This window comes from Neovison vison, chromosome 10 (assembly GCF_020171115.1).
Source record: "Neovison vison isolate M4711 chromosome 10, ASM_NN_V1, whole genome shotgun sequence".
Taxonomy (NCBI): domain Eukaryota; kingdom Metazoa; phylum Chordata; class Mammalia; order Carnivora; family Mustelidae; genus Neogale; species Neogale vison.
The window spans coordinates 72,609,612-72,631,318 of record NC_058100.1 but is presented as its reverse complement, the minus strand read 5'-3'; the positions used below and the strand labels follow the sequence as shown (position 1 = coordinate 72,631,318).

Below are 21,707 nucleotides of genomic sequence, written 5' to 3'. Positions count from 1 at the left end.
AAAGGACTTTTTTCTTTACTTCAGATCTTTCTGTACTACTAGCATTTAATTATAAATATGCTCTAAGTGGGGTGCCTGGGTGGCTCAGATAGTTAAAGCGTCTGACTCAAGCTTTTGGCTCAGGTCAGGATCTCATGGGTTGGCTCCACACTCAGTGGGGATTCTGTTTGAGATTCACTCTCTCTCCCCTCTCTTCCCATTTTTATTCTCTCTTTAAATAAATCTTAAAAAAAAAAAAAAAAAAAAAAAAAGGGAAAGAAAGCATACACCATGCTAAGATTTTTTAATTCAATTTTTAAAAAATTTAGTGGATATGGGGCGCCTGGGTGGCTCAGTGGGTTAAGCCGCTGCCTTCGGCTCAGGTCATGATCTCAGGATCCTGGGATAGAGTCCCGCATCGGGCTCTCTGCTCAGCGGGGAGCCTGCTTTCCTCTCTCTCTCTCTGCCTGCCTCTCCATCTACTTGTGATTTCTCTCTGTCAAATAAATAAATAAATAAAAATCTTAAAAAAAAAAAAAAAAACTGAGTGGATAAAATTTAAATTAAACTCTAGGTACAATAGACAAGTTCTAATGCCACTTTGGAAAAAGTTACCACCCAGATCTCCTCACGAAAGCACACCATGAGTAGGTTATGATTCGTTCTAAAAAGAGTGATTAATTAAGGAGAAACTCCTGGTGTCACGCAGTTAACAGGAGATGCTGCCATCAGGTTTACCCCAGGAACTGCCCATGATACTTACTAACCAATAATGCCTAAATCCAAATTAGACAAAGATCCACTCTCTAATCCTGGAACTGACAAACCTGATACAATGACAATAGCTAGTGCCTGCAAATACAAAAATCCCAGGGTTTTCAAACTATTTTTACCCTTCTTCTCCCCTACCTACTACTAATAAAACACAAGGCCTGCAACAGTACTTAACTTTTTCAGAGCCTTATTCTCCTTCCACCCCCACTTCAAGAATGTTACAAGAGTTAGTGGGTGGTTAGCAAGACCCCCTCAGAAACCAACAGCCATTCCAGAAAAATAATTGCTCACATACCAAGGGCTGCCAACAAGAGCAGCTTCCCAGCAGCATGTTTTAATAACCTTAATGAAGCAGAGAGCAACGCCTCCTATAATACAAATTCTGGTTGGAAGAAAGATCTACAGATTGTGGAAAAGTACAACTTAAAAAGCAAACACCACAGGCTCCAGTAAGGCAGGAAAGCAAGCAGAGATTTCTAAATACAGAGCTCAATTGTAAGAGTTCAGTGGTACCTTATTTCTATCATCGTTTGCTCTGTCAAAAATAGAACCTTCCATGTCTTGATCCATTCAGAATAAGCCACAGCAGGCACAGCTTTGCTTACACGGGGCAGCCAGGTCAGAAAGGCCACACAGGGAAATGGAAAAGCAGCCAGCAGGTTTTCTTAGGGATTATACTGCTCCGGCTTTTATCCTTCTTCCCAGCTATTTTGGTGCCAAGAAAACTGCAGGGAGGTCTTTGCTCTGGAAAGCCTTTTACTAGAAAGACTAAAGCAGTCCCAAGGCTGCAACTCCCTCTGCTGCCCAAGGTTTTCTTTGCATGCTGTCGCAGGTTCAATGCATTTCAAACTTAACTATGTTAAAAGAGCTAAAGTAGCCCTTTATTTCAAAATGTGCCCAAAAAGGCACAGGTTCAAACAGTAGAGGAACCACTAGAATGCCAACTTCTGAGCTGCATTAATTTCTACACTTACCTACAAACCTGCTCTATCTCTTGAAGGGTTTCTTTTACTTAGTTTAAATTTAAATTTTTTAAAAAAGATTTTATTTATTTATTTGACAGAGATCACAAGTAGGCAGAAAGGCAGGCAGAGAGAGGGGGAAGCAGGCTCCCTGCTCAGCAGGGAGTGGGGCTCGATCCCAGGACCCTGGGATCATGACCTGAGCCGAAGCCAGAGGCTTTAACCCACTGAGCCACCCAGGTGCCCCTTTTAGTTTAAATGAAAGTACTCCATCTCCTTCACAGGCCCTTGGAAAAGCAGGAACTAGAACAGACTTCTTGTTCCCTCTTCACCCACCCTTAAGAATGCCCATCACTGGGACGCCTGGGTGGCTCAGTTGGTTAAGTGGCTGCCTTCCGCTCAGGTCATGATCCCGGCATCCTGGGGTTGAGTCCCACATCAGGCTCCTTGCTCGGCAGGGAGCCTGCTTCTGCCTCTGCTGCCACTCTGCCTGCCTGGACTCTTTCTCTCTCTTACAAATAAATAAATAAAATCTTAAAAAAAAAAACAAAAAAAAAACAACGCTCATCACCAAAATCTAAGGCAGGCCTTATTCGCCTTCCAAGTTCTAATTTAAATAGCACTTAGCACACGGAACTGAAGCTATTTGTTTGGCAGTCTGTTTCACTGCATTAGATTTGGTACCTCTGTAACAGCAGAAGCTCCATAATCACTTATCAGAATTCAAACTAGAAATCCCCTGAGATCTTTAAGTTTATTTAAGTAATCCTTACACCCAACATGGGGCTCAAACTCATGACCCCACGATCAAGAGTAACACGTTCTACTGACTGAGCCAGCCAGGCGCCCCAAACTAGAACCATCCTAAGGTACTGGGGGAGTAAAAGATTTGTCCACATAATTCAGTTTGGACTTAAGCAATTACCAGGGGGAGGCACCAACATCAAGAGGCAGGTGTTGGTCCAACTGACACACCACCATTCTGCCCAACAACTCAGCAGCGCTGCTTGTGTTCTTTTCCAGGTTACTGATCTCGCCAAGTCTCTGTCCTGGTAACTGTTAACAGACTCATTTTACATGTACTTTTAGGGCACTTTATTCTTTTCTTATACCCAAACACTTCTCACATTGTGATCTTAGTGGTACAAGAAGACACAGAGACCTCACAGAGTGACCGTGAGAGTGCTACGCAGATACGGAAGCTGTTCCAGCATGCCCAGCCTACTGTGGGCAGGAGCTCTTGTGTCCCAGCAGCCGGAATGAGGCCTGCTGCTGAAGACACACATTAGCACAGTAACCTCCTCTTCCCTACCACGCAGTGTCAGGGGCTTACCTGTCAGGTAGAACTCCCACTCTCTGCCTTAAGAATCTATACATCCAAGCTCTGGAAAAAAACAAATGCCCAGAGCAAAGGCCACCCTCCAGAAAACTTAGCTCCCACTGAGTGAAAAGTCTCTATCACTGGACAGAAGAAAAAAATGTAAATTTTTAAATAAAAACAATACCACAGCATTTATTGTCCTCTGGTAGTAACATAAAGATAATCAAAACAATACAAACAAAATGTTTTAGAAATACATCCCAACAAAGAACATCTCAAAAAACCCAAAACTACATGGCCTTCTCAAGCATTTCTCACTTCATTGATTATTTCTAGTTGGAGACACTTTGGAGCAGGGTAATATTATCTCCTTTTAGCATGATCCGACCTGCAACACAAAATTTAAAAAAAAAAAAGAAAGAAAGAAAGAAAGAAAGAAAAACCTATTAATAGTGACTCAGCAAGCATGTAACCACCATTTAGCCTCAGAATTTTGGATCATATTTAAACAATTTTGAAAATGCTTTCTCTCTTGAGCAGGTATGTGAAAAATTTCAAATATCCATATATTGAAAGGCTATTCATATTAGAGCCTATGAACTTCTCTAGTAATAACCTAATGAAGGTAGAGAAATGTTATTTTATGAAAAGTAGCACCATTTTTAGAGTTCTTAGTATATTCCTGCAATTAATAAACCTGTTTGAACTTTATCCACCATTTCTTAATCTTACTTGACCCAAGAACAGTTTTTTCCTGAGAATGTCTATAAAAATTTTTAGAGAACATTGGTGTTGAGTAAAATCAGTCTGAAAAATGCTCATCAATCCCAAAGATTAAATGGTTTCACTTTTTAAAACTTAACAGGTCATACTAATATATTCTGCAGGATAATACTTCCATAGGAATTCAATTCTCTAATTAATTTATAAAGAATAGGATGTCAATAAGGCTAGTTTGCCTTTCCCGGCAAGACAAGTTTAATTGTGAAAATCCAGGCTATCACAAAAATAGCCCAAGGAGAAAGAAGCATAGCAAAACACCATACCACTTCTCAGATTCTACTTTCCACATATCTACTTTAGGATCAAGAGAATCCTCAGGGTTTGGAAAAAAGAGGCACCTGAAACCTACCACAGATGAAAGTACTAGTGAGCTGTGAACTGGGGCATTAAACAATTAAAAACAAAAGTATCCAAATAACCTCCAAATGAATAGGATTTTTAAAAGAAAGGACTCCGTTTGTCTTAAAGTCATGAATCCTAAAGCTCCTTTGTTAACCGGGTTAAGAAATTGCATTCATTATTTAAATATTTCTGAGTTTCTACTACATGGCAGGCACTGAATCAGGCAGTAGTCTTATTAGAGATCAAAAAAGACAGGACTTATAGAACATCTGGCCCAGTGACAGAGACATTAATAAAATAACCCAACTAATGAGTGTTCTACTACAAATTCAGAGAGCACAACACATCTTGCCTCCCCCATCCCTACCCCAGTTAAACAAAACCAAACCCTTGATATTTGACATCTAAAGACACAGGCAACAGCACAGACAAAGATTTACGGTGGGGCAAATGTGCACATTCAGAGAACTGAAAGAACACAAGCTGGATGAAACTTGGAAAAATGAAGTGGAGTGATACAGAATGAGCAGGGGGCAAAAGGCCAGATCATGAAGAACCTTGCAGAACACATTAAAGATTTTCTTATCCTCCTAGCAACAGGAAGTCACTGAAGGATTTCAAGTAAAAGGACGACCAGGTCAGACTGGTGCTTTTAAAAGATAACTGTGGCTTGAAGAGCGTACTGGAGGGGGATGAGGTAGTTATAAAAAAATCAATCAGTGAAGTGAATGGCGGCTGGTGCCATTCAGAAAGACAGGGAACACTAAAATAGCTCCAAGAGTGTGTTAAGGGGAGGGAAGTGAGTTTGAAATCTCACACGCTAACTTTGAGGAGTCTTTGAAACATTCAGGTAGAAATGTTGAATAGGCTCAGAGAGGTCTAGGGCTACAGAGGTAAATCTGAGGTCAAGATATAGATGGTAATTGAAAATACAGTCTTGGGTAAGTAGCACGGAATGACAAGAACCTACAACCAAGTCTTGAGCAACTCAAAACATTTAATGGCGGGGCCCCGGGGAACAAATATACAGAAGTCTGAAAAGGAATAAACAGAAATGAAAAGTGAAAATTTTGAGTACAGTACCACAGAACCAAAGGAACAAAGTGTTTTAAGGTAGGAGTGGCCAATAGTGCCAAATGCTGTTCAGAGTTTAAGGAAGACTAATATTGACCGTTAGTAGATTTAACATCATTTGTCTTTGGTGACCTTGGTGAGAGTTCAGTGGAAAAATAAAAGCAGTAACGGGAGTGGGGTTAGCAGTAAGTGGCAGAGAATTTCAAGAGTGAACTACTCTCCCACACAGTAAGTTTTCAAATGCAAACTGAATTTAAACATGGACTGAGTTGCAACTCATTCAATTCTGCAACTGAATAAAACTTGCCACAGTTCCCAAAGGCCATCTATATTCTTACCCAGTTGTTTTCTTAACTTTGTTTTAGAATGAATCTCTTCAGCATCATCTAATACGAGGTTCATGTACTCATCGAAACCCTAGAAAAATAAGCCAACTGAATGTCATTTTTCAAGTAAAATCCTACCCAAACCACTCCAGATGAATACACCAACCTAGATACAGAAATGCCAGCTAACTTCAGAAACTCATCTTCCACCAATCTTTTAGTTAAAATACCATCTCCCTCCTAAAGCCTTTTTAAATAACAAGAAAGCCAAAATGTACTCCAAATTACCTCTGGAACCTTGTGGATTTAAGATTTGATTAGCTATGCTAAGACCCACTGTCCCTATCTTTTATAACTTACCTAATACAGAGTATGTGTGTATACATGCAGATTAACTTCCACTGTCACCAGTCTTCCCAGGCTCCTTACAAAACAACTCTTGCTATTACCCATAACATGTTTTTTTTCCCTGTAAACAGGGGAGATTACTAATAGAACCTACAATATCTAAAGGTATCAAAGTATCCTAAAATTTTCAGACATATTTTATTTTTCTTTAAAACCTTATTTAGGGGCACCCAGGTGGCTCAGTCAGTTAAGTGTCTGCCTTTGGCTCAGGTCATGATCTCGATGTCCTGGGATCAAGTCCTATATCAGGCTCCCTGCTCAGAGGAGAGTCTACCTCTTCCTCTCTCTCTGCACCTCCTCGCACTTGCGCACTCATGTTCTGTGGCTCTCTCAAAGTAGTAAACAAAATCTTAAAACAACAATAACAACAACAACACATTATTTAGGGATGGGATGTGTAGGAGGTGTAGTTGGTTGGCATCTGATTCTTTCCTGGGATCAGGCCCGGAGTCCGCACTCAACAGGACGTCTGTTTGAGATTCTCTGTACCTCTCCCTTTGCCCCTCCCCACCTCTCTCTCGAAAATAAATCACCCCCTACATTATTTAGGATATTGTTATCCCGAAAATCTTATTTAACTAACCCCGCCCAGCTCTATTCAGGTATCACCTAATACAGAACTAATATACCATTAGTTTTCACCCGACTTTAATTTTTTTTCTTTTGTTCCCTCCTTCAAATACTAACATTGTTATTTAATTAAAAATTAATTTTCCCTCTTTCCCATCAAATAGAACAATGAGACAAGAATAGTGGCCCTGAAGAACTCTGCTTGGGTTGAGTCTTTGACGTTTTGTACCCTGCTCTGGCTGGGCATTTTTTGTGAAATCATTTTCTGTGAACACACTGCTCCGAGAGAAAACATCCTGGGTACTCACAATGATACAGCCCTCTATCCGCATGTTCACTTGCTCATAAAGCCACACCTGAATTCGAGATCTCTGAAAAAAATGAAAATAGCTATGTTTAAAAAACAAGTACATAAAACCCAATCACTCCGGTCAAACAACAGAGAAACAACTCCTAAAGAAAACCTTAAAAAGTAAAAGTCAAGAATTTTAACTACTTGATTCATATCCAAGAACTGATAACCAAGAATAGTTACTTGCCAAGAAACATTCTTAATAAATGCAATACTAGGACTAAGTTAATAATTTTCCTGTCATCTTGGGACTCAGTCATATTTCTTACTGCTTCTCATCTCAATGCATTTAGAGTGCAAACTGACAGTGTAGCACAATGCGGTAATTTCCAATGATCAAGGGCTTTCTTATCTGCTTTAGCAGAATCCAGAAGCTAGGTTCCTAACTTCCCTCACATTTAACAATCTGGGGAAAGGCCCTCAGATCTGGTGTGATTAAACATAATGGCCTGGGGCAACTGGCTGGCTTGGTTGGTGAAGTCCGTGTCTCTTGATCTTGGGGTTGTGGGCTGGAGCCCCATGTTGGGTGTAGAGATTACTTAAAAAATACAATAGCTTGAAATTAATCTGCTTCCAACTATGTTATCACATACTAAAAATTATCTAGAGTAACAGAAATTACATCTTATTTCCAAAATAACTTCAATACTTTGCCCTACCACCTCGCAGTTTGGGATGCTAGAAATTCTCCCAAAGGAAAGGAAGCTGTCACAATATCCTCCAAGCCTATCCCTCCTCTCTTCCTTTTTGGGCATCTTTTCTATATTTAAGTATACTACCCACCCACCCCCACCTTACTATGTGGTTTAAAGTCCACAGGAGTCTTCTTCCAATGTTTCATCTCAGGGGAAAGAAAGGGGAGAGGTTCCAATATTCTAGCCATAATGACTACCAACAGAAGTACCCAAACACCAGTCATGTTTGCCAGTAACTACTTTTTGAAATTAGTGATTTTGGTCTTGCAAAGTAACGATGACACAATTCTTTCAACGCTTGGGCTGGCATTTCATCACATTAGAGCTTTGCCTGAGCCCCTTCCCCTCAAGCACCCCTCCAATCTCAAGTTTCACTTAAGATTGATTTTTTAAAGTAATCTCCACACTCAACGTGGGTCTTGAACTCACGGCTCCAAGATCACGAGTCGCGTGCTCTACCGACTGAGCCAGCCAACCTCCCCAGTTTCACCAATTAATTTTAACTCGAGAACACACTGAGCAGACAGGATGACACACACAGGCAAATAAATTCACCTTTTAAAGAGGTAATTGCAAAACAACAAAGAACATATAACTTACGTACATTCTGCAAGTATCTGAAGATGAGGTTCTGCACCAGTGGTTAAGGAAAAAACACACGCATAGAGCAGACGGTGCTCCCCAATACCGGTCGATCTTACCTACCCTCACCTCGCCTTTGTTTTCTGAACATGAGATCTGGTGTGCATGAAACGAACAGCGTCCAGGCGGGCACTGGTTTCGGGTTCCCGAAAGGTTCTGACGGAATTCCCGCCCACTCTCTTACTCCCCAGCCATTTCTTGGCGCCCGCATCTTCCTCGTCTCCGAGACCGCTGACTCCCACTTCACTCAGTTCCTAATTAAGGCTGCCTTCCTTTCGCTCGTCCGCGCCACTCCTGCACTTCCCACCACAGGGCTCTCCCCAAGCCCACCTCCCACCGGCTCTCAACTACCCGCGCTTTCTCCCGGCCACGGTCGCCCCGGGGGCTTATGGGATGTGGGCCGCACTCCGTTCCCCCAGGCCCGCTCTCGGTCTGCTCCTTCGCCCCCCCCCCCCGCTTTCTGGCCCGAGCCTGCTAGTCCTGACATGCTGCGTAGGATACGATGGGCTGAACCATCACCTTCTGCACTTTTTGGCCCTGGCCACGGTACGCCATGGTGGAAGCCGACAAAGACCGCACGCTACTTCAGAAAGCAACTTCCGGAATAAAGAACCGGAAGCGGAAGTGCATGGCGCCCGCGAGGCGACCTGGGCGGGTCCTGGGAAATGCCTCTCTAGGCTTGAGTGTTGCTTTTCTCTGTGCTCTGCTCTATATTCCCCTGGGGCAAGCCAGACGAGGGCTGTGCACTTTGGAACGTGAGTCAGTCTTACAGCGCCACCTGGAGGGAGCCTGAGGAGGCTCCCGCGGCTCCGTTTCCCGTGTCGGCCTTAAAAGTTGTACCTCCGTTGTGTGAGATGGGTTGGTTTAGAGCTTTTCCCAAGGCCTGTTTCCCTGGAATTTAGGCATAACGGGCCGCATCGCCGTCTAGAGGGTATGGCGGCGAGAAGCCCCAGCTCCGGGAGCCTCCACACCTGGTCCTCGAAGCCACAAACAATCCGAATTCAAAAGCCAGGCGCTGTGGTTCGCCATGTAATCAATTCCCCTCTCGTCTCCTTTGTGGGGCGTTACTGTAAGGTGGCGACAGGGCAAGGCTAGCGGGGAAGCCCTGAAGTCTGATGGCTGGGCCCGATCAAGATCAAGATCAAGGTCTCTGACCCTGTGTGACCAAAGGGTAAGTTCCTCATCCTTGCTGTGTATCGGCTTCATTGTCACCAAGATGGAGATGACCCTGTCTTTCGTCGCGGAGCTGGAGAGTCGGTGAAGGAGTAGCGTGTGTGTGGACTCAGCAGGGCCTCCGTGTGGGAGCACATCGTTTCCAGGGTAACACAGCTGGAAGGGGAGGAGCCGAAATCTGTTAGGTTTTATCAGTGACTTGTGGCCTGGCAAAAATGGTATTTGACCGGAAAACCCATTTTACAGATGGAGAAACTGACAGAGTTGAAGGGATTTCTCCAAGGGGACCCCGCGTAGGCAAGTGGCAGAATCCTAAGTTGCTTAACTGAGGTCTTCTGTTGAGGATGATATTAAGGCTGAGCTAGAAAACGCATGGAATAATTATTGGTTTAAAATAAAAAAAAGCCCTCCCCCCTCCCCCAATCCCAATAAAGGGTTATGTTGTCCAGAGAGTAAACAGGGCATTGGTTGAATTTAAAGGTGGTATGGCTGGAAGAAACTCTCGGACTTGTTTCATCTCAGATGCAGAGATGCTAAGCTACTCTTGCACTTTCCTGTCTCTGAAGTCACGATTCCTAAACTTTTGGGGATTGATCCCTGTATTAATCAGTCATCTGATTATACAACTCATGAGATTTGTTTTATCCTTTATTTTTTAAAGATTTATTTATTTTAGAAAGAGAGAGAGGAGGAGGGAAGGAGAGAATCTCAAGCAGACTCCTGACTGAGCGCAGAGCCTGATGCAGGGGTCTGTCTCATGACCCTGAGATCATGACCTGAGCCAAGAACATGACTTGAGTGGAAATCAAGAGTGGGATGCTTAACTGGTTGAGCCACAGAGGCGCCCCTATTTTTTCTAAGTGATTTTGCTTTCTTACATTTAAATCTTTGATCCATCTAAAATGTTATCCCAGTATATCCAAGAACTGATAACAACTTTATAATATCTAGATGGCTACCCAGTTTTTCTTTTACCATTACAAAAAATCTGTTGTTCCCCCATTTAATTTAAAATGCCACATTTATAATATACCAAGTGTATGTAAATATGTATAGTTTCTATTTTGCTCAATTGATCTTTGTGTGTATGGACCAGTGTCACTGTTACAAGTACTGTATAATATTTCCTTATTTGGCAGGACTAGAAGTTGATAGAACTTTCTTAGCTGTTCTTATTTATTTTTCTTACAAACTTTAAAATTATCCTATCTAATTAAAAGACCCCTTTTGGTATTTTTACTGTGATTACATTAAACTTGAGAACGACTTAGAATCAGTTTTTTTAAACTAACTACCTGATGTCTATTTGTTCAAATTTTCCTTTGAGTCTTTGGGAATTTTTCAGTTTTCTTTAGTTTTCAGCTTCCTCTTGCAAACTTATCTAGTTTAATCATAGATATTACCTCTTTCTTCTTCTTAGTTATCTTTTCCTCAATTGCATGCTCTTGCTGGTTTTTAGAAGACAAAGTGACAAATTCAATTATGTAAAAATCACATATAGTTTTGGGTGACTAAAACACCACCACAGTAAGCAAAGTCAAAAGATCAGGGAGAAGTATGTTTGTACCACATCAAAGACAAATGGGTAATTTTACTAGTATATAAAGAGCTTTTTAAAAAACACTTTTCTGGTTCTCTATTTCTGTGAAAGAAATAATTCAAAACTTGGTAGCTTAAAACAGTAACTTTTTTTTTTAAGATTTTTTCTTTATTTATCTGACAGAGATCACAAGTAGGCAGAGAGGCAGGCAGAGAGAGAGGAGGAAGCAGGCTCCCTGCAGAGCAGAGAGCCCGATGCGGGGCTCAATCCCAGGACCCTGGGACCATGACCCGAGCCGAAGGCAGAGGCTTAACCCACTGAGCCACCCAGGCGCCCCAAAACAGTAACTTTTGTCATAATTTATGATTTTGTGAGTCAAGAATTTGGCCAGCACTTAGATGGACTTTTTTTTTTTTTTTTTCTCCAGAAGGCCTATTTAAGGGCTTGGGGTGTGTGTATGGAAAGCTGGCCTCACTGGGGCCAGCTCCAGACTCCATGTCTGTGCAGGCCCAGGGCCTCACACCTCATCTCTCTTGCAGAGTAGGATGGTTTCTTTTTATGTTTTTGTTTTTAAAGATTTTATTTATTTATTTGACAGACATCACAAGCAGGCAGAGAGGCAGGCAGAGAGAGAGGAGGAAGCAGGCTCCCCACTGAGCAGAGAGCTCGATGTAGGGCTCGATCCCAGGACCCCAGTATCATGACCTGAGCTGAAGGCAGAGGCTTCAACCCACTGAGCCACCCAGGTGCCCTGGTTTCTTTTTTCGTTTTAAGAGAGAGCACGAGCACATGCCTGTTGCCAGAGGACCAGAGGGAAAGGGAGAGAGAACCTTAAGCAGGCTTCACACCCAGTATGGAGCCTCAATCTCATGACCTTGAGATCATGACCTGAGTAGAAATCAAGAGTTGAATGATTAACCAACTGAGACACCCAGGTGCCCCTAGAATACTTACTTTTTTTTTTTTAAAGATTTTATTTGTTTCACAGAGATAGGCAAAGAGGCAGGCAGAGAGAGAGGGAAGCAGGCTCCCTGCTGAGCAGAGACCCCCCCACACCTGCATGCGGGACTCGATCCCAGGACCTGGGATCATGACCTGAGCTGAAGGCAGAGGCTTTAACCCACTGAGCCACTCAGGTGCCCCCCCCTCCCAGAATACTTTCTTAAATGGTGTCCCAGGCCTCCAAAACCCAAGGCTGAAGCCAACAGTACCTTTTAAAGGCCAGGCTTGGTACTAGTATACATACAGTTCACACCTCAAGCCAGATTCAAGGGCTGGAAAAATAGAGCCCATCCCTGTTAAATATTAAAGCATTTGCAGCAACAAACTTACACATAGATCCAAAACAAAAATTGGCAATAGAGGTGAACATTCTGTTTATAGAAAAGGAAATACAAGGGCACCTGGGTGGCTCAGTCGTTAAGCCTCTGCCTTTGGCTCAGGTCATGATCCCAAGGTCCTGTGATCCCTGCTCAGCGGGGAGTCTGCTTCTCCCTCTGTCCCTCCCCCCTGCTCATGTTCTCTCTCACTCTCAAGTAAATAAGATCTTAGAAAATCATAAGAGAAAATAAAATTTACAGTGTATTGTACGTATATTCATTGAAAAAAAACTTGAGTATAGGCTGGCCAGGCCAGGAGTGGACAGGGTTGTGGCAGGCCTGGCCGGGGTATGATGGTGGAGGCCTTGGTTTAGCAGGGCAGCCTCCAAGTGGGCCTGTGGGTTGTGACAAGGGCCAGGAAGTCCAGTACATCTGCCCCAGTGACCTAGAGGAGTACCACAGGCCCATGGCTATCGGCAGCTTCAGCCACATGTGAGTTCACTGGCCTCTGGGAACTTTGGGGAGAAAAGGCACGGAGGACTCAGGGATCAAGGCTCCCTAGGCAGTACCATCTCTGCCCTTTGTGCTTTTGCCTCAGCCCACCCTCTTGCCTGCCAGCCCTCTGCACTCAACTTGACCACCCCATAGGCACACAGGGCAGCCTACTGCTCTGCCCTGTCCTGGGGCTTCCAGGGGCTGCTGATGGCCTCAGAGGCCTCCCGAGGGAACTCAAGGCTGCAGCCTTGACACCTCCATCAGTTGCCTTCTGTTGGGTCCCATGAAGACTGGGGGGTGGGGGGTGGGGCGGATTGGTAAATAAATGCCTTGTGGATCTTGCTGTCAATTCTTAAAAAAAAAAAAAAAAAGTCCATACTATGAGTGGATCTCTGTAGTTCAAACCAGTGTTATTCAAGGTTCAAATGTACCATCATTTCCATAAATTCATTAGGTAGTGGAAGGTACTACGAAACAAGTTTCCCTTTTAAATTACAACTAATCAGGGGTGCCTGGGTGGCTCAGTGGGTTAAAGCCTCTGCTTTCTGCTCAGGTCATGGTCTCAGTGTCCTGGAATTGACCCCTGCATCAGGCTCTCTGCTCAGCAGGGAGCTGCTTCCTTCTCTCTCCCTGCTTGCCTGACTACTTGTAATCTCTATCAAATAAGTTAAACCTTAAAAAAATTACAACTGATCATAAAGTTCTTGCAAAATTTGAGATTTTCATGATACTCCCAAGGTGTCTGCAAAATAGGCTAAGAACCACTGGTCCATCTCACAGCTTGCTGAATGGCTGTGATGGATACAACCCCAAAGAATGGAGTTGCAAAGACAGGGGCAGTCGAGCAAAGATCAGCAGCCCCTGACATGGGTACGTGGGTCAAGAGCTTTTTCATTAATTCAGCACAAGTTTATTGAATGCCTTTTGTTATGGGCTGAAGCTTGTTCCCTGGAATGTGTATGTTGAAGCTTTAACCCCCTAGGATGTCAGAATGTGACTGTATTTGGAGACTGGCCCTTAAAGAGGTAATTAAGGTTAAATGAAGTCATATGGGTGGGCCCTAATCCAAGATGACTGGTGTCCTTATAGACACATTAAAACACAGACCCGTGCGTGGAGAGGAAAGACTACGTGGAGACATAGTGAGAAGGTGGCACCTGCAAACCACAGAGAAGCCTCAGAAAAAAAAAAAATTTTCAAACACCTTGATCTTGGACTTCTAGTCTCTAGAACTGTGAGGAAATAAATTTCTGTCGTTGAAACCATCCAGTCTGTGGTATTTTGTTATGATACTAGGTACTGAGAATATAAAGGTTAGTAAGAATCTCTGTCCCAAGTTTATAGTCTGCTGAGGAGGATGGATAGGTAAACAGTTTTAAAACGGTGGAGGTAAACAGTGTGTGCCTGGTGGATGGCACCAAACCCCAGTTTGGGGAGAGGGAGAACAAGGTGTTGGGACAGTAGCCTAGAGGCTGTAGGATGTGTAGAGTTAGCCAAAAGAAGAGACTTTTAGGGAGAAAGACAGCACTAACAAAGGCAAAAGGCTGGAGAAAGATCAGGGTTCCAGGGAAGTGGACAGCTTGTAGTTTTGCTGGAGTGGAGAGCATCACGGGTGATACAGGAGGTACCAGCCATGCTGAGGGACTGTAATTGTGGAGGGAGAAGAAGGAGTGAGTCAAAGCAGTGACTCAGATTTTCAGTTAAAATAATCTTTGTTCAGTTTACACTAAAGCCAGGAATGGTTGACAGCAAACAGCCAGAATAAGACAGAGCAGAGTCTGAGAAAGTACCAATGGGATAGTCAGAGGTCAGTGAAAACAAACCTTGCCTGCTGTGTTGGCCTTCTTAGCAGCTCACACCATCTCCTTTGCTGAGCAAGCCACGCGGAACTCCGGCTCTCACACCTCAAGGAAGCCTTCCCTTACCAGTTTCAGACTGACGTGTCATTCCCTCTGTAGCATCGTCTACTTACACTTGCACCTACTTCATTCCTGATGCCTTTTTTTTTTTTTAAGATTTTATTTATTTATTTGACAGAGAGAGATCACAAGTAGGCAGAGAGGCAGGCAGAGAGAGAGGAAAAAGCAGGCTCTCTGCTGAGCAGAGAGCCCGATGCGGGGCTCGATCCCAAGACCCTGGGATCATGACCCGAGCTGAAGGCAGAAGCTTTAACCCACTGAACCACCCAGGCGCCCCTCCTGATGCCTTTTGACAAACTTTTGCACTTCCTCGGCCAGTGTTTCTTGGGCAGGGGTTCACATTCTCCTGCTCTCCCTGGCGGCAGTAGTGCTAACTGAGGGTTAGAAGTTAGCTTCTATTTTGAGCCTCTTCAAGGGATGGGAGTCCAAAATACTCTACGGGAGTTCTGCTGACGTATTAATTTCAAATTTCCTCAGTTTTTCTAAGCTAGGCCGCCCTCCTTGAGTTCCCATCCCAAAGAAGGGACCTCCTTCACCATATGCACCTGTCAGGTAGAGGAATTCCTTCCATTCCGCTTCACCCTTCCCTTGAAATTTCTCCTTTGTTTTGAGTCTTCCTGATCCAGCCAATTGCCTATTTCACTTATTTATTCATTATTATTATTATTATTAAACAGACAAGAGGCTGTTTGAGTATCTTTTCTTCTCTTTTTTCAGAGTCTGACTGGCTCTGCTTACCCTTACTCTTAACTCTACAGACTGTTGTCTGACTCCTGAGGACAAACCAGTCACAGAGTCAAAGACCGGAAAACCCAGGAACAGACAATGCCAAGTTTGACTCCATGACTTCTTACTCATCACCATAGATTCAGCCTTTGTAACACCTAAATACAACCTAAGTACTTTCTCCTTAGGCTCCCAGGAAATCTCGTGACTCAACTTTTGCTGATTCTTTGCTCATTTTATTGTACAATGTTAAGAAAATGGTCAGGATCAAGTGTTTTCTTTATGCTCACGCCCTTAACGTCATTTTGCAAATTCAAGTAAGTTGATGCACAGTTTAAGAATAAGATATTAATGGGTTGCAGGAACTTGCAAAGATTTATCAATCAACTTCCTAAAATCAGATTTAAGAAATAAAGAGCTCTTGAAAGTCAGTGAATCAAACCCAATTGCACATAGGAATATACCTTCCTATCGTGAAACCTGACCACACAGACACTACAGAGGGGATACAAAGCAGCGGTCTTCCAGGGCCGCAGAGCAAGTTGTATCACAATGGATATGTGAATTAAGAGGTGCATAATAAACACTCAGTAAATGTTAAGTTTTAAATATTAGCAACTGGAGACCTCCCATTTCCTACTGCTAAACTAACAAATCAAAAGCAATCCATTTTAAAGAATTGCAGAAATATTCCGGCAAAATGAGGCCACAGTTCTAAAAAAGTAACACTGTACTTTGATAAACATAGATCAAAGTGTTATTGTTCGTTTGTTTGTTTTTAAAGATTTCATTTGACAGAAAGAATGAGCACAAGCAAGGGCAGCAGCTGAGGGAGAGGGAGAAGTAGACTCCCCATTGAGCGGGGAGCCCAATGTGGGGCTCCATCCCAGGACCCTGGGATCATGACCTGAGCCAAAGGCAGATGCTTAATGACTGAGCCACCCACGTGTCCCTCAAACTTGATTTCTGAAATTGTATTATCAATCTTAGCTCTGTGGTGGTTTCAAAGATTGGAAAGGTGAAAATAAACTCTGTTCTGAGAGGACCTGTCAGAATTTGAAGTTAAGGTCAGAACCTCAGGAATCATTTATCTTAAGACAAATACATGAGTCACAAACTATCTTGAGGCTTCTGGCTGGGGCCGGACTGCAACATTTGGCCTTTTTTCTTTCTTTTTTTTTTTTTTAAAGATTACTTGTTTTTCAGAGAGCAAGAGAGAAACCGGAGAGGGAGAAGCAGGCTCCCTGAAGAAGGAGCCGGATGTGGGACTTGATCCCAGGAATCTGGGATCATGACCTGAGCTGAAGGCAGATGCTTAACCGACTGAGCCACCCAGCATCCCCATTTGGGCCCTCTTCTGTTAAAATTGAAAATCATTTAAAACCCAATATACTAGGGCGCCTGGGTGGCTCAGTTGGTTAAATATCTGCCTTCGGCTCAGGTCATGATCCCAGGGTTCTGGGATCAAGCCCCCTATCAGTCTCCCTGCTCAGCAGCAGCAGCCAGCCTGCTTCTCCCTCTTCCTCTGCCTGCTGCTCTGCCTAATTGTACTCTCTGTCAAATAAATTAACAAAACAAAACAAAACAAAACCTTAAAAAAATACATTTTTAAAAAAATATTATTTTAGAGAGGCTGTGCATGAAGGGGCTTAGGGTCAGAGGCAAAGAATCTCAAAGACTCCCTGCTAATGGGGGAGCCAGTCACCCAGGCGCCCCAGTCTGTTTGCTTTTTGTTAAAAGTTGTACTTGTTCAGACTATTAGAAAAAATCTGTGTTCTTTGGTAGTTAAAAAATTTGTATTTCCTTAAAAAATCGGCACACTAGCACTTGGGACTTAAAATTTAATATAACTTCATGCTTCAAAGCTCTTAATTGAATCCATCTATGATCACTTCTAAATCCTCTCTCCTTTAAAAAAAAATCATTGGGGTCCTTGGGTAGCTCAATCATTAAATGTCCAATTCTTGATTTTGGTACAGGTCTTGATCTCAGGGTCATGAGATGCAACCCTGCATCAGGGTCTGCTTGGGATTCTCTCTCTCCCTCTGCCCAACTCCCTGCTGGCATGCACACGCCCTTTTTCTCTCTAAAATAATTTTTTTCTAAAAAAGATTTTATTTATTTGACACAGAGAGACACAACAAGAGAGGGAACACAAGCAGGGGCGTGGGAGAGGGAAAACAGGCTTCCTGGGGAGCAGCCCAATGCAGGGCTCTATCCCAGGACTCTGGGATCATGACCTGACCCGAAGGCAGACACTTAACGACTGAGCCACCCAGGTGTCCCATAAATCTTTAAAAAAAATTAATGGCATTACCTGAGCTACAAGGATACTGATTCTATATTAGTGCTGGGTAAAAAAATCCTCCCATTTAATAATATTCTTTCCTGAAGTATATGCCGGTAAAACAGCACACTTGTAAGTTTGGCAATACGTCCTTGTGAGAAGTTTCTAAAGCCACACAGTTATCTGTGAAATTCGAGCATTTACGCAAGAGACCAACAACATTGTGACTGGACCCCCATCGAGGCAGATCCTAGGCTGAAGGGATGTTATGACCATTTAACTCACGACATCCAGACTTTCCTACACCAGTTTTATTTAAAACACAAATAAGTATTTCTCTTTCTTGTAATGGCAAATGGTTCAAATAATGCTGAACATGAATCATTGACTAATACAAGGACTTTAAATATGAAACAAAATTATTTTTAAAAAAGCAAAAGGATAAAGGTTATATACAAAAGGGACCTGGAATCTTTAAGTGGATTCCAAAAATGAAATGAGTAGAAAATCTGTGGTGAAACCAGAACATTCCACCCCTGCTTTGGAGAAGGGCTATTATACAACATTCAGTCAGCTGAAGATGGATTGGTGGAGAGGTGTCTATACATAAATTTCAAGTCATTTTTGCTTGTGCAGAATCATCCAGATCTTCCCAAGACTGAACGGGCAGTCCTGTGGCTTTCTTCCGTTTCCATGTTCCCAACAAGGCTACGTGAGGTGCAACTCTTGATGAGCCGCTTACAACAGCAGTTCCTTAGGAGCCAACGCGACAGGTGGACCAGATTTCCCTATGAGAAACAGAACTGGCCACCTACAGCAAAATTGCAAATCAGACAAGTCCTTCTTTCCTCTTCCTTCTGATTATGTACAATATGTCTCCTTTCAAGACTCTTATCCCCATCATACTTGTTCCTTCACAAGTCTAAACCTTGAGGTGGTATGAAGGAGACTGACATCAAGAAAAGAAAATTCAATTCAGAAATGAAGAAAACTGGAAGGTATACAATACACCCCCAGAGCATCTCAATCACCCCCGCTACAGCACAGTTCAGTGTACTGCTACAGTCCAGAGACAAATACTGGCAGCTTGGAGGAGTTCATTTTTTTTTTCCCTCAGGTGGTTAACGGGCACCAAATAAATACTGGGCAAGAGGAGATTGCTGGGAGAGTTAGAATAAAAAATTAAACTGATTTTAATCCCTGTGATAATTCAATGCCAGTTGGAGGCAAGTACTGAAGAAGAGAAGGGACAACTTTCATGCTAAAAAAAGAACTCCTCTAATCATTATGTCACCATCTCTTATTAAGAATCCAGGGAATCCCAGAAATAGAAAATTAGTTTCAGAGGACCCCTGAGGCACTTTAAAGCCTTAAAAAAATTACAGTAATAATAAAATTAGCTATTGCTCTTCAGAGGCTTACAGAGCAGCAGAAGCATGGAAATCAGGTCGAAAAAGTTATGTCCAGATTATGAGCTTCCAGAGTTGCTCAGCCTTCTCTAAAGCTTAGTTGAATCTCCAAATACTTTTAAAAAGACATACAATTTAACGCAGACGGAGTGGATCTTTTGTTTAGTGATAGAGTGAAATTTGGTCCTTACTGGCAGCAGCTGGTCTTCATCCTTTTCAAACTCAGGTTACATTAATAAGTACATTAAGACAATACATAAAAGAAATACTACAGCAAAAGGGGGGGAAAAAAGCCCAAACTGACAAACACCTCAAGGAGTCACTAAGTTCTCTTGCACCCTTCGACTTGGATCTCCCTCTCAGTTTTTTTGTGGAGAGGTGTAAGACAAAACATTTTTCTCACAGATGCTAAACCATGGCATCGAATGGACAAAATGGTTATCGAGGGACTTTAAAAATCTGACCCCAAGGAATTCAGGACACATACAGGTAATTCAGAGGTATACTTCTGATTTGGGGTAAATGCTAGACTAAAGAAACGATCATCTTGGGTAAATGTTATAATAGATGAAACTAAGTCCATTTTTTTTTTTTTAAATGTTCTACCGCCTTCAGCTATCAATCATCTCTGACAGCTCAAGCAAAAGGTCGTCTTCATCTTTCCCAGGATCCAAGTCGATCTCAGCTTCTAATTTGCCTCCTGAAATCTCCCATATTAGTTTCTCAAAATCATCCTCCACAGAAAGCGGGGGCTTTCCTGTTGAGGTGGAACTGAGTCGGCGAGTTTTCGTGGCCATCTGAGAAGAAGAAGGGCCAGATACTTCTGGTGGGGAGGAATCTGAAGAGGACTGGGTTGGAGGCAACACAAGACTGCAAGGGAAAAACCCAAAAGATTATTAGAAACCTGCCCTTTGTTGATGGTTGACTGAATGGTCCTGCATGGTCTCAGGAACAGTTAGCAAAGAGTCATCTCTGATAATAAAATACAGATACTGATTTGAGATAAGGCATTTTCAACTTTTTAAAGAACCATTATTCAAACAGATATTTAAAACACTGTAAAAATAATGCAGTCAATATATAAACAGCGGCACCTAAGGAGAACGGCAACCCTGCGTGCATGTTTTCTTGTAATTAACTGGAAGTTTAGCAGATTTATTTAAGTTGGCAATTAAGTTGGTGTGAGTGGCTAAGCTGGACATGTTTGAAGATTTATTTAAGCACTGTCATTCTCTAGTGCATATAGTAACCTAAAGTTTGGTTAAGAAGAACTGCAAAGTATTACCTGTCTCTAGGTTTTTCCATCTCAGGCACAGTGACTGATTTGTCCTCAGAAAGGAGTGGGACAACTGCCTAAAAAGTAAAAGGAAGGTAATTCAGTGGGAGTCGGGCTCTTCTTATTTGAGCATATTCATTTGCTTTGCCACTTTCTTAGAATCATGGTTATCATTCCGTAAGCTCAGAAATCCAAGAATAAGTCATCTAAAGGTTGAGTATAGAAATAAGCCAAGTATCTTGCCCCCCATAAGAATTAGTTAAAAAAAAAATTCCATTCTGCCACTCCACAAATGTCTGTGATTATAAAATACAGTAGCAACCTAAATAACTGAGATGCTTTGGAAATGGCAGAAGTAGCACACCGACAGAGAGAGCTAGCACAGTGACTGCTCCCTGCTTTCCTACCACACTGTGCAAAATACCACCCAGCCAGATCTACTACCTACCACAGCTGCTTTTTTGGTGGGGCTTTCCTGCAGGACGCTGCTGGAGCTGAGTGGCTTCACAGCTGCAATGACAGCAGGGTGCGCCTCCACTGCCTTGCGTTTGGGGGCCAATTTGGGGGATGAGACAACTTTAACCACAGATGGCTTCACATTGACTTTGGGTTTAGCTGCAAGGGAGAAAAAAAATATCTGATTAATAGCTAGAATAATTTCTCTTTCACACGGAGAATAACTTAAGAATATCTAAATTCCTTCGCAATACTAGAAATACCATCCACACCCCTAAACTGAAAATAATCCATAAACAACATGCACTACAATGTGGCCATAAAGTGTATACTCAATTAATTCTTCACTGGCTCTTGACTTCGCTACTGTTCTTCTGTTCCCTGGTGTTTTTCTTCTTCAAAACCAGAGGAAAGATGCACCACAAAGAGTTTTTATCCCCCCACTGAGGTATAGTTGACATATAACATGGTATTAGTTTTGGGAATACAACATAATGATTTAATATTCGTATATATCATGACTACATGATCGTCACAGTAAGTCGTTAATCCATAACCATACAGTTACAATTTTTTTGTGTGAGCACTTTTAAGATCTACTCTCCTAGCAACTTTTGAATATGCAATACAGTATTGTTAACTATAGTCACCATGCTATGTTACGTCCCCATGACTTACTTAAAAATATGGAATGCTTCATGAATTTGTGTATCATTCTTGCAAAGGGGGCCATCCTAATCTTCTCTGGGGCATTCCAATTTTAGTATATGTGCTGCCAAAGTGAGCTTTAAACAAAGCTTTTATTTATTTTTTTAAAAAAGATTTTAATTTTAGAGAGTGGGCGAGCAGGGGAAGTGGGGGGAGGCACAGACTCCCCAC

At 42.5% G+C, this 21,707-nt stretch overlaps 2 protein-coding genes and 1 non-coding gene across 10 annotated transcripts in view; all 3 read right to left on the bottom strand.

Moving 5' to 3' along the window:
• Window positions 1–3,200: 3,200 nt before the first annotated feature.
• On the bottom strand, window positions 3,201–8,839 carry SNRPE (small nuclear ribonucleoprotein polypeptide E). Of its 2 annotated transcripts, XM_044267665.1 has the most exons (5): window positions 8,730–8,839; window positions 8,191–8,217; window positions 6,848–6,910; window positions 5,574–5,652; window positions 3,201–3,424 (listed from the first exon to the last, which is right to left on the bottom strand). In XM_044267665.1, the coding sequence occupies exons 1-5, from the start codon at window positions 8,781–8,783 to the stop codon at window positions 3,369–3,371; spliced, it is 279 nt and encodes a 92-aa protein (XP_044123600.1). In that variant the 5' UTR covers window positions 8,784–8,839; the 3' UTR covers window positions 3,201–3,368. The 2 variants fall into 2 exon arrangements, with proteins under 2 accessions (XP_044123600.1, XP_044123599.1); XM_044267664.1 differs by lacking the exon at window positions 3,201–3,424 and having other exon boundaries at window positions 5,497–5,652.
• A 9,141-nt stretch (window positions 8,840–17,980) lies between these two features.
• Window positions 17,981–21,707, bottom strand: part of ZC3H11A (zinc finger CCCH-type containing 11A) — a 43,010-nt gene continuing 39,283 nt past the window's right edge. For all 7 annotated transcript variants that reach the window (XM_044267657.1, XM_044267659.1, XM_044267661.1 and 4 more), the window contains 3 exons: window positions 20,821–20,987; window positions 20,382–20,449; window positions 17,981–19,966 (listed from right to left, as the gene is read on the bottom strand). In XM_044267657.1, coding sequence (XP_044123592.1) covers window positions 19,708–19,966; window positions 20,382–20,449; window positions 20,821–20,987 — 494 coding nt within the window. In that variant the 3' untranslated portion in view covers window positions 17,981–19,707. The remainder of the gene's footprint in view (window positions 19,967–20,381; window positions 20,450–20,820; window positions 20,988–21,707) is intronic.
• On the bottom strand, window positions 21,509–21,614 carry LOC122918921. The gene has a single exon (XR_006386707.1). It is a non-coding gene; the product is annotated as a U6 spliceosomal RNA (small nuclear RNA).

Coding starts and splice junctions, on each gene's coding strand:
- SNRPE (XM_044267664.1), bottom strand. CDS start 8,783: ATGGCGTACCGTGGCCAGGGCCAAAAAGTGCAGAAGGTGATGGTTCAG. Junction 8,218..8,729: donor AGGTGATGGTTCAGCCCATC/GTATCCTACGCA, acceptor CCACTGGTGCAG/AACCTCATCTTCAGATACTT. Junction 6,911..8,190: donor TCTTCAGATACTTGCAGAAT/GTACGTAAGTTA, acceptor CATTTTTTTCAG/AGATCTCGAATTCAGGTGTG.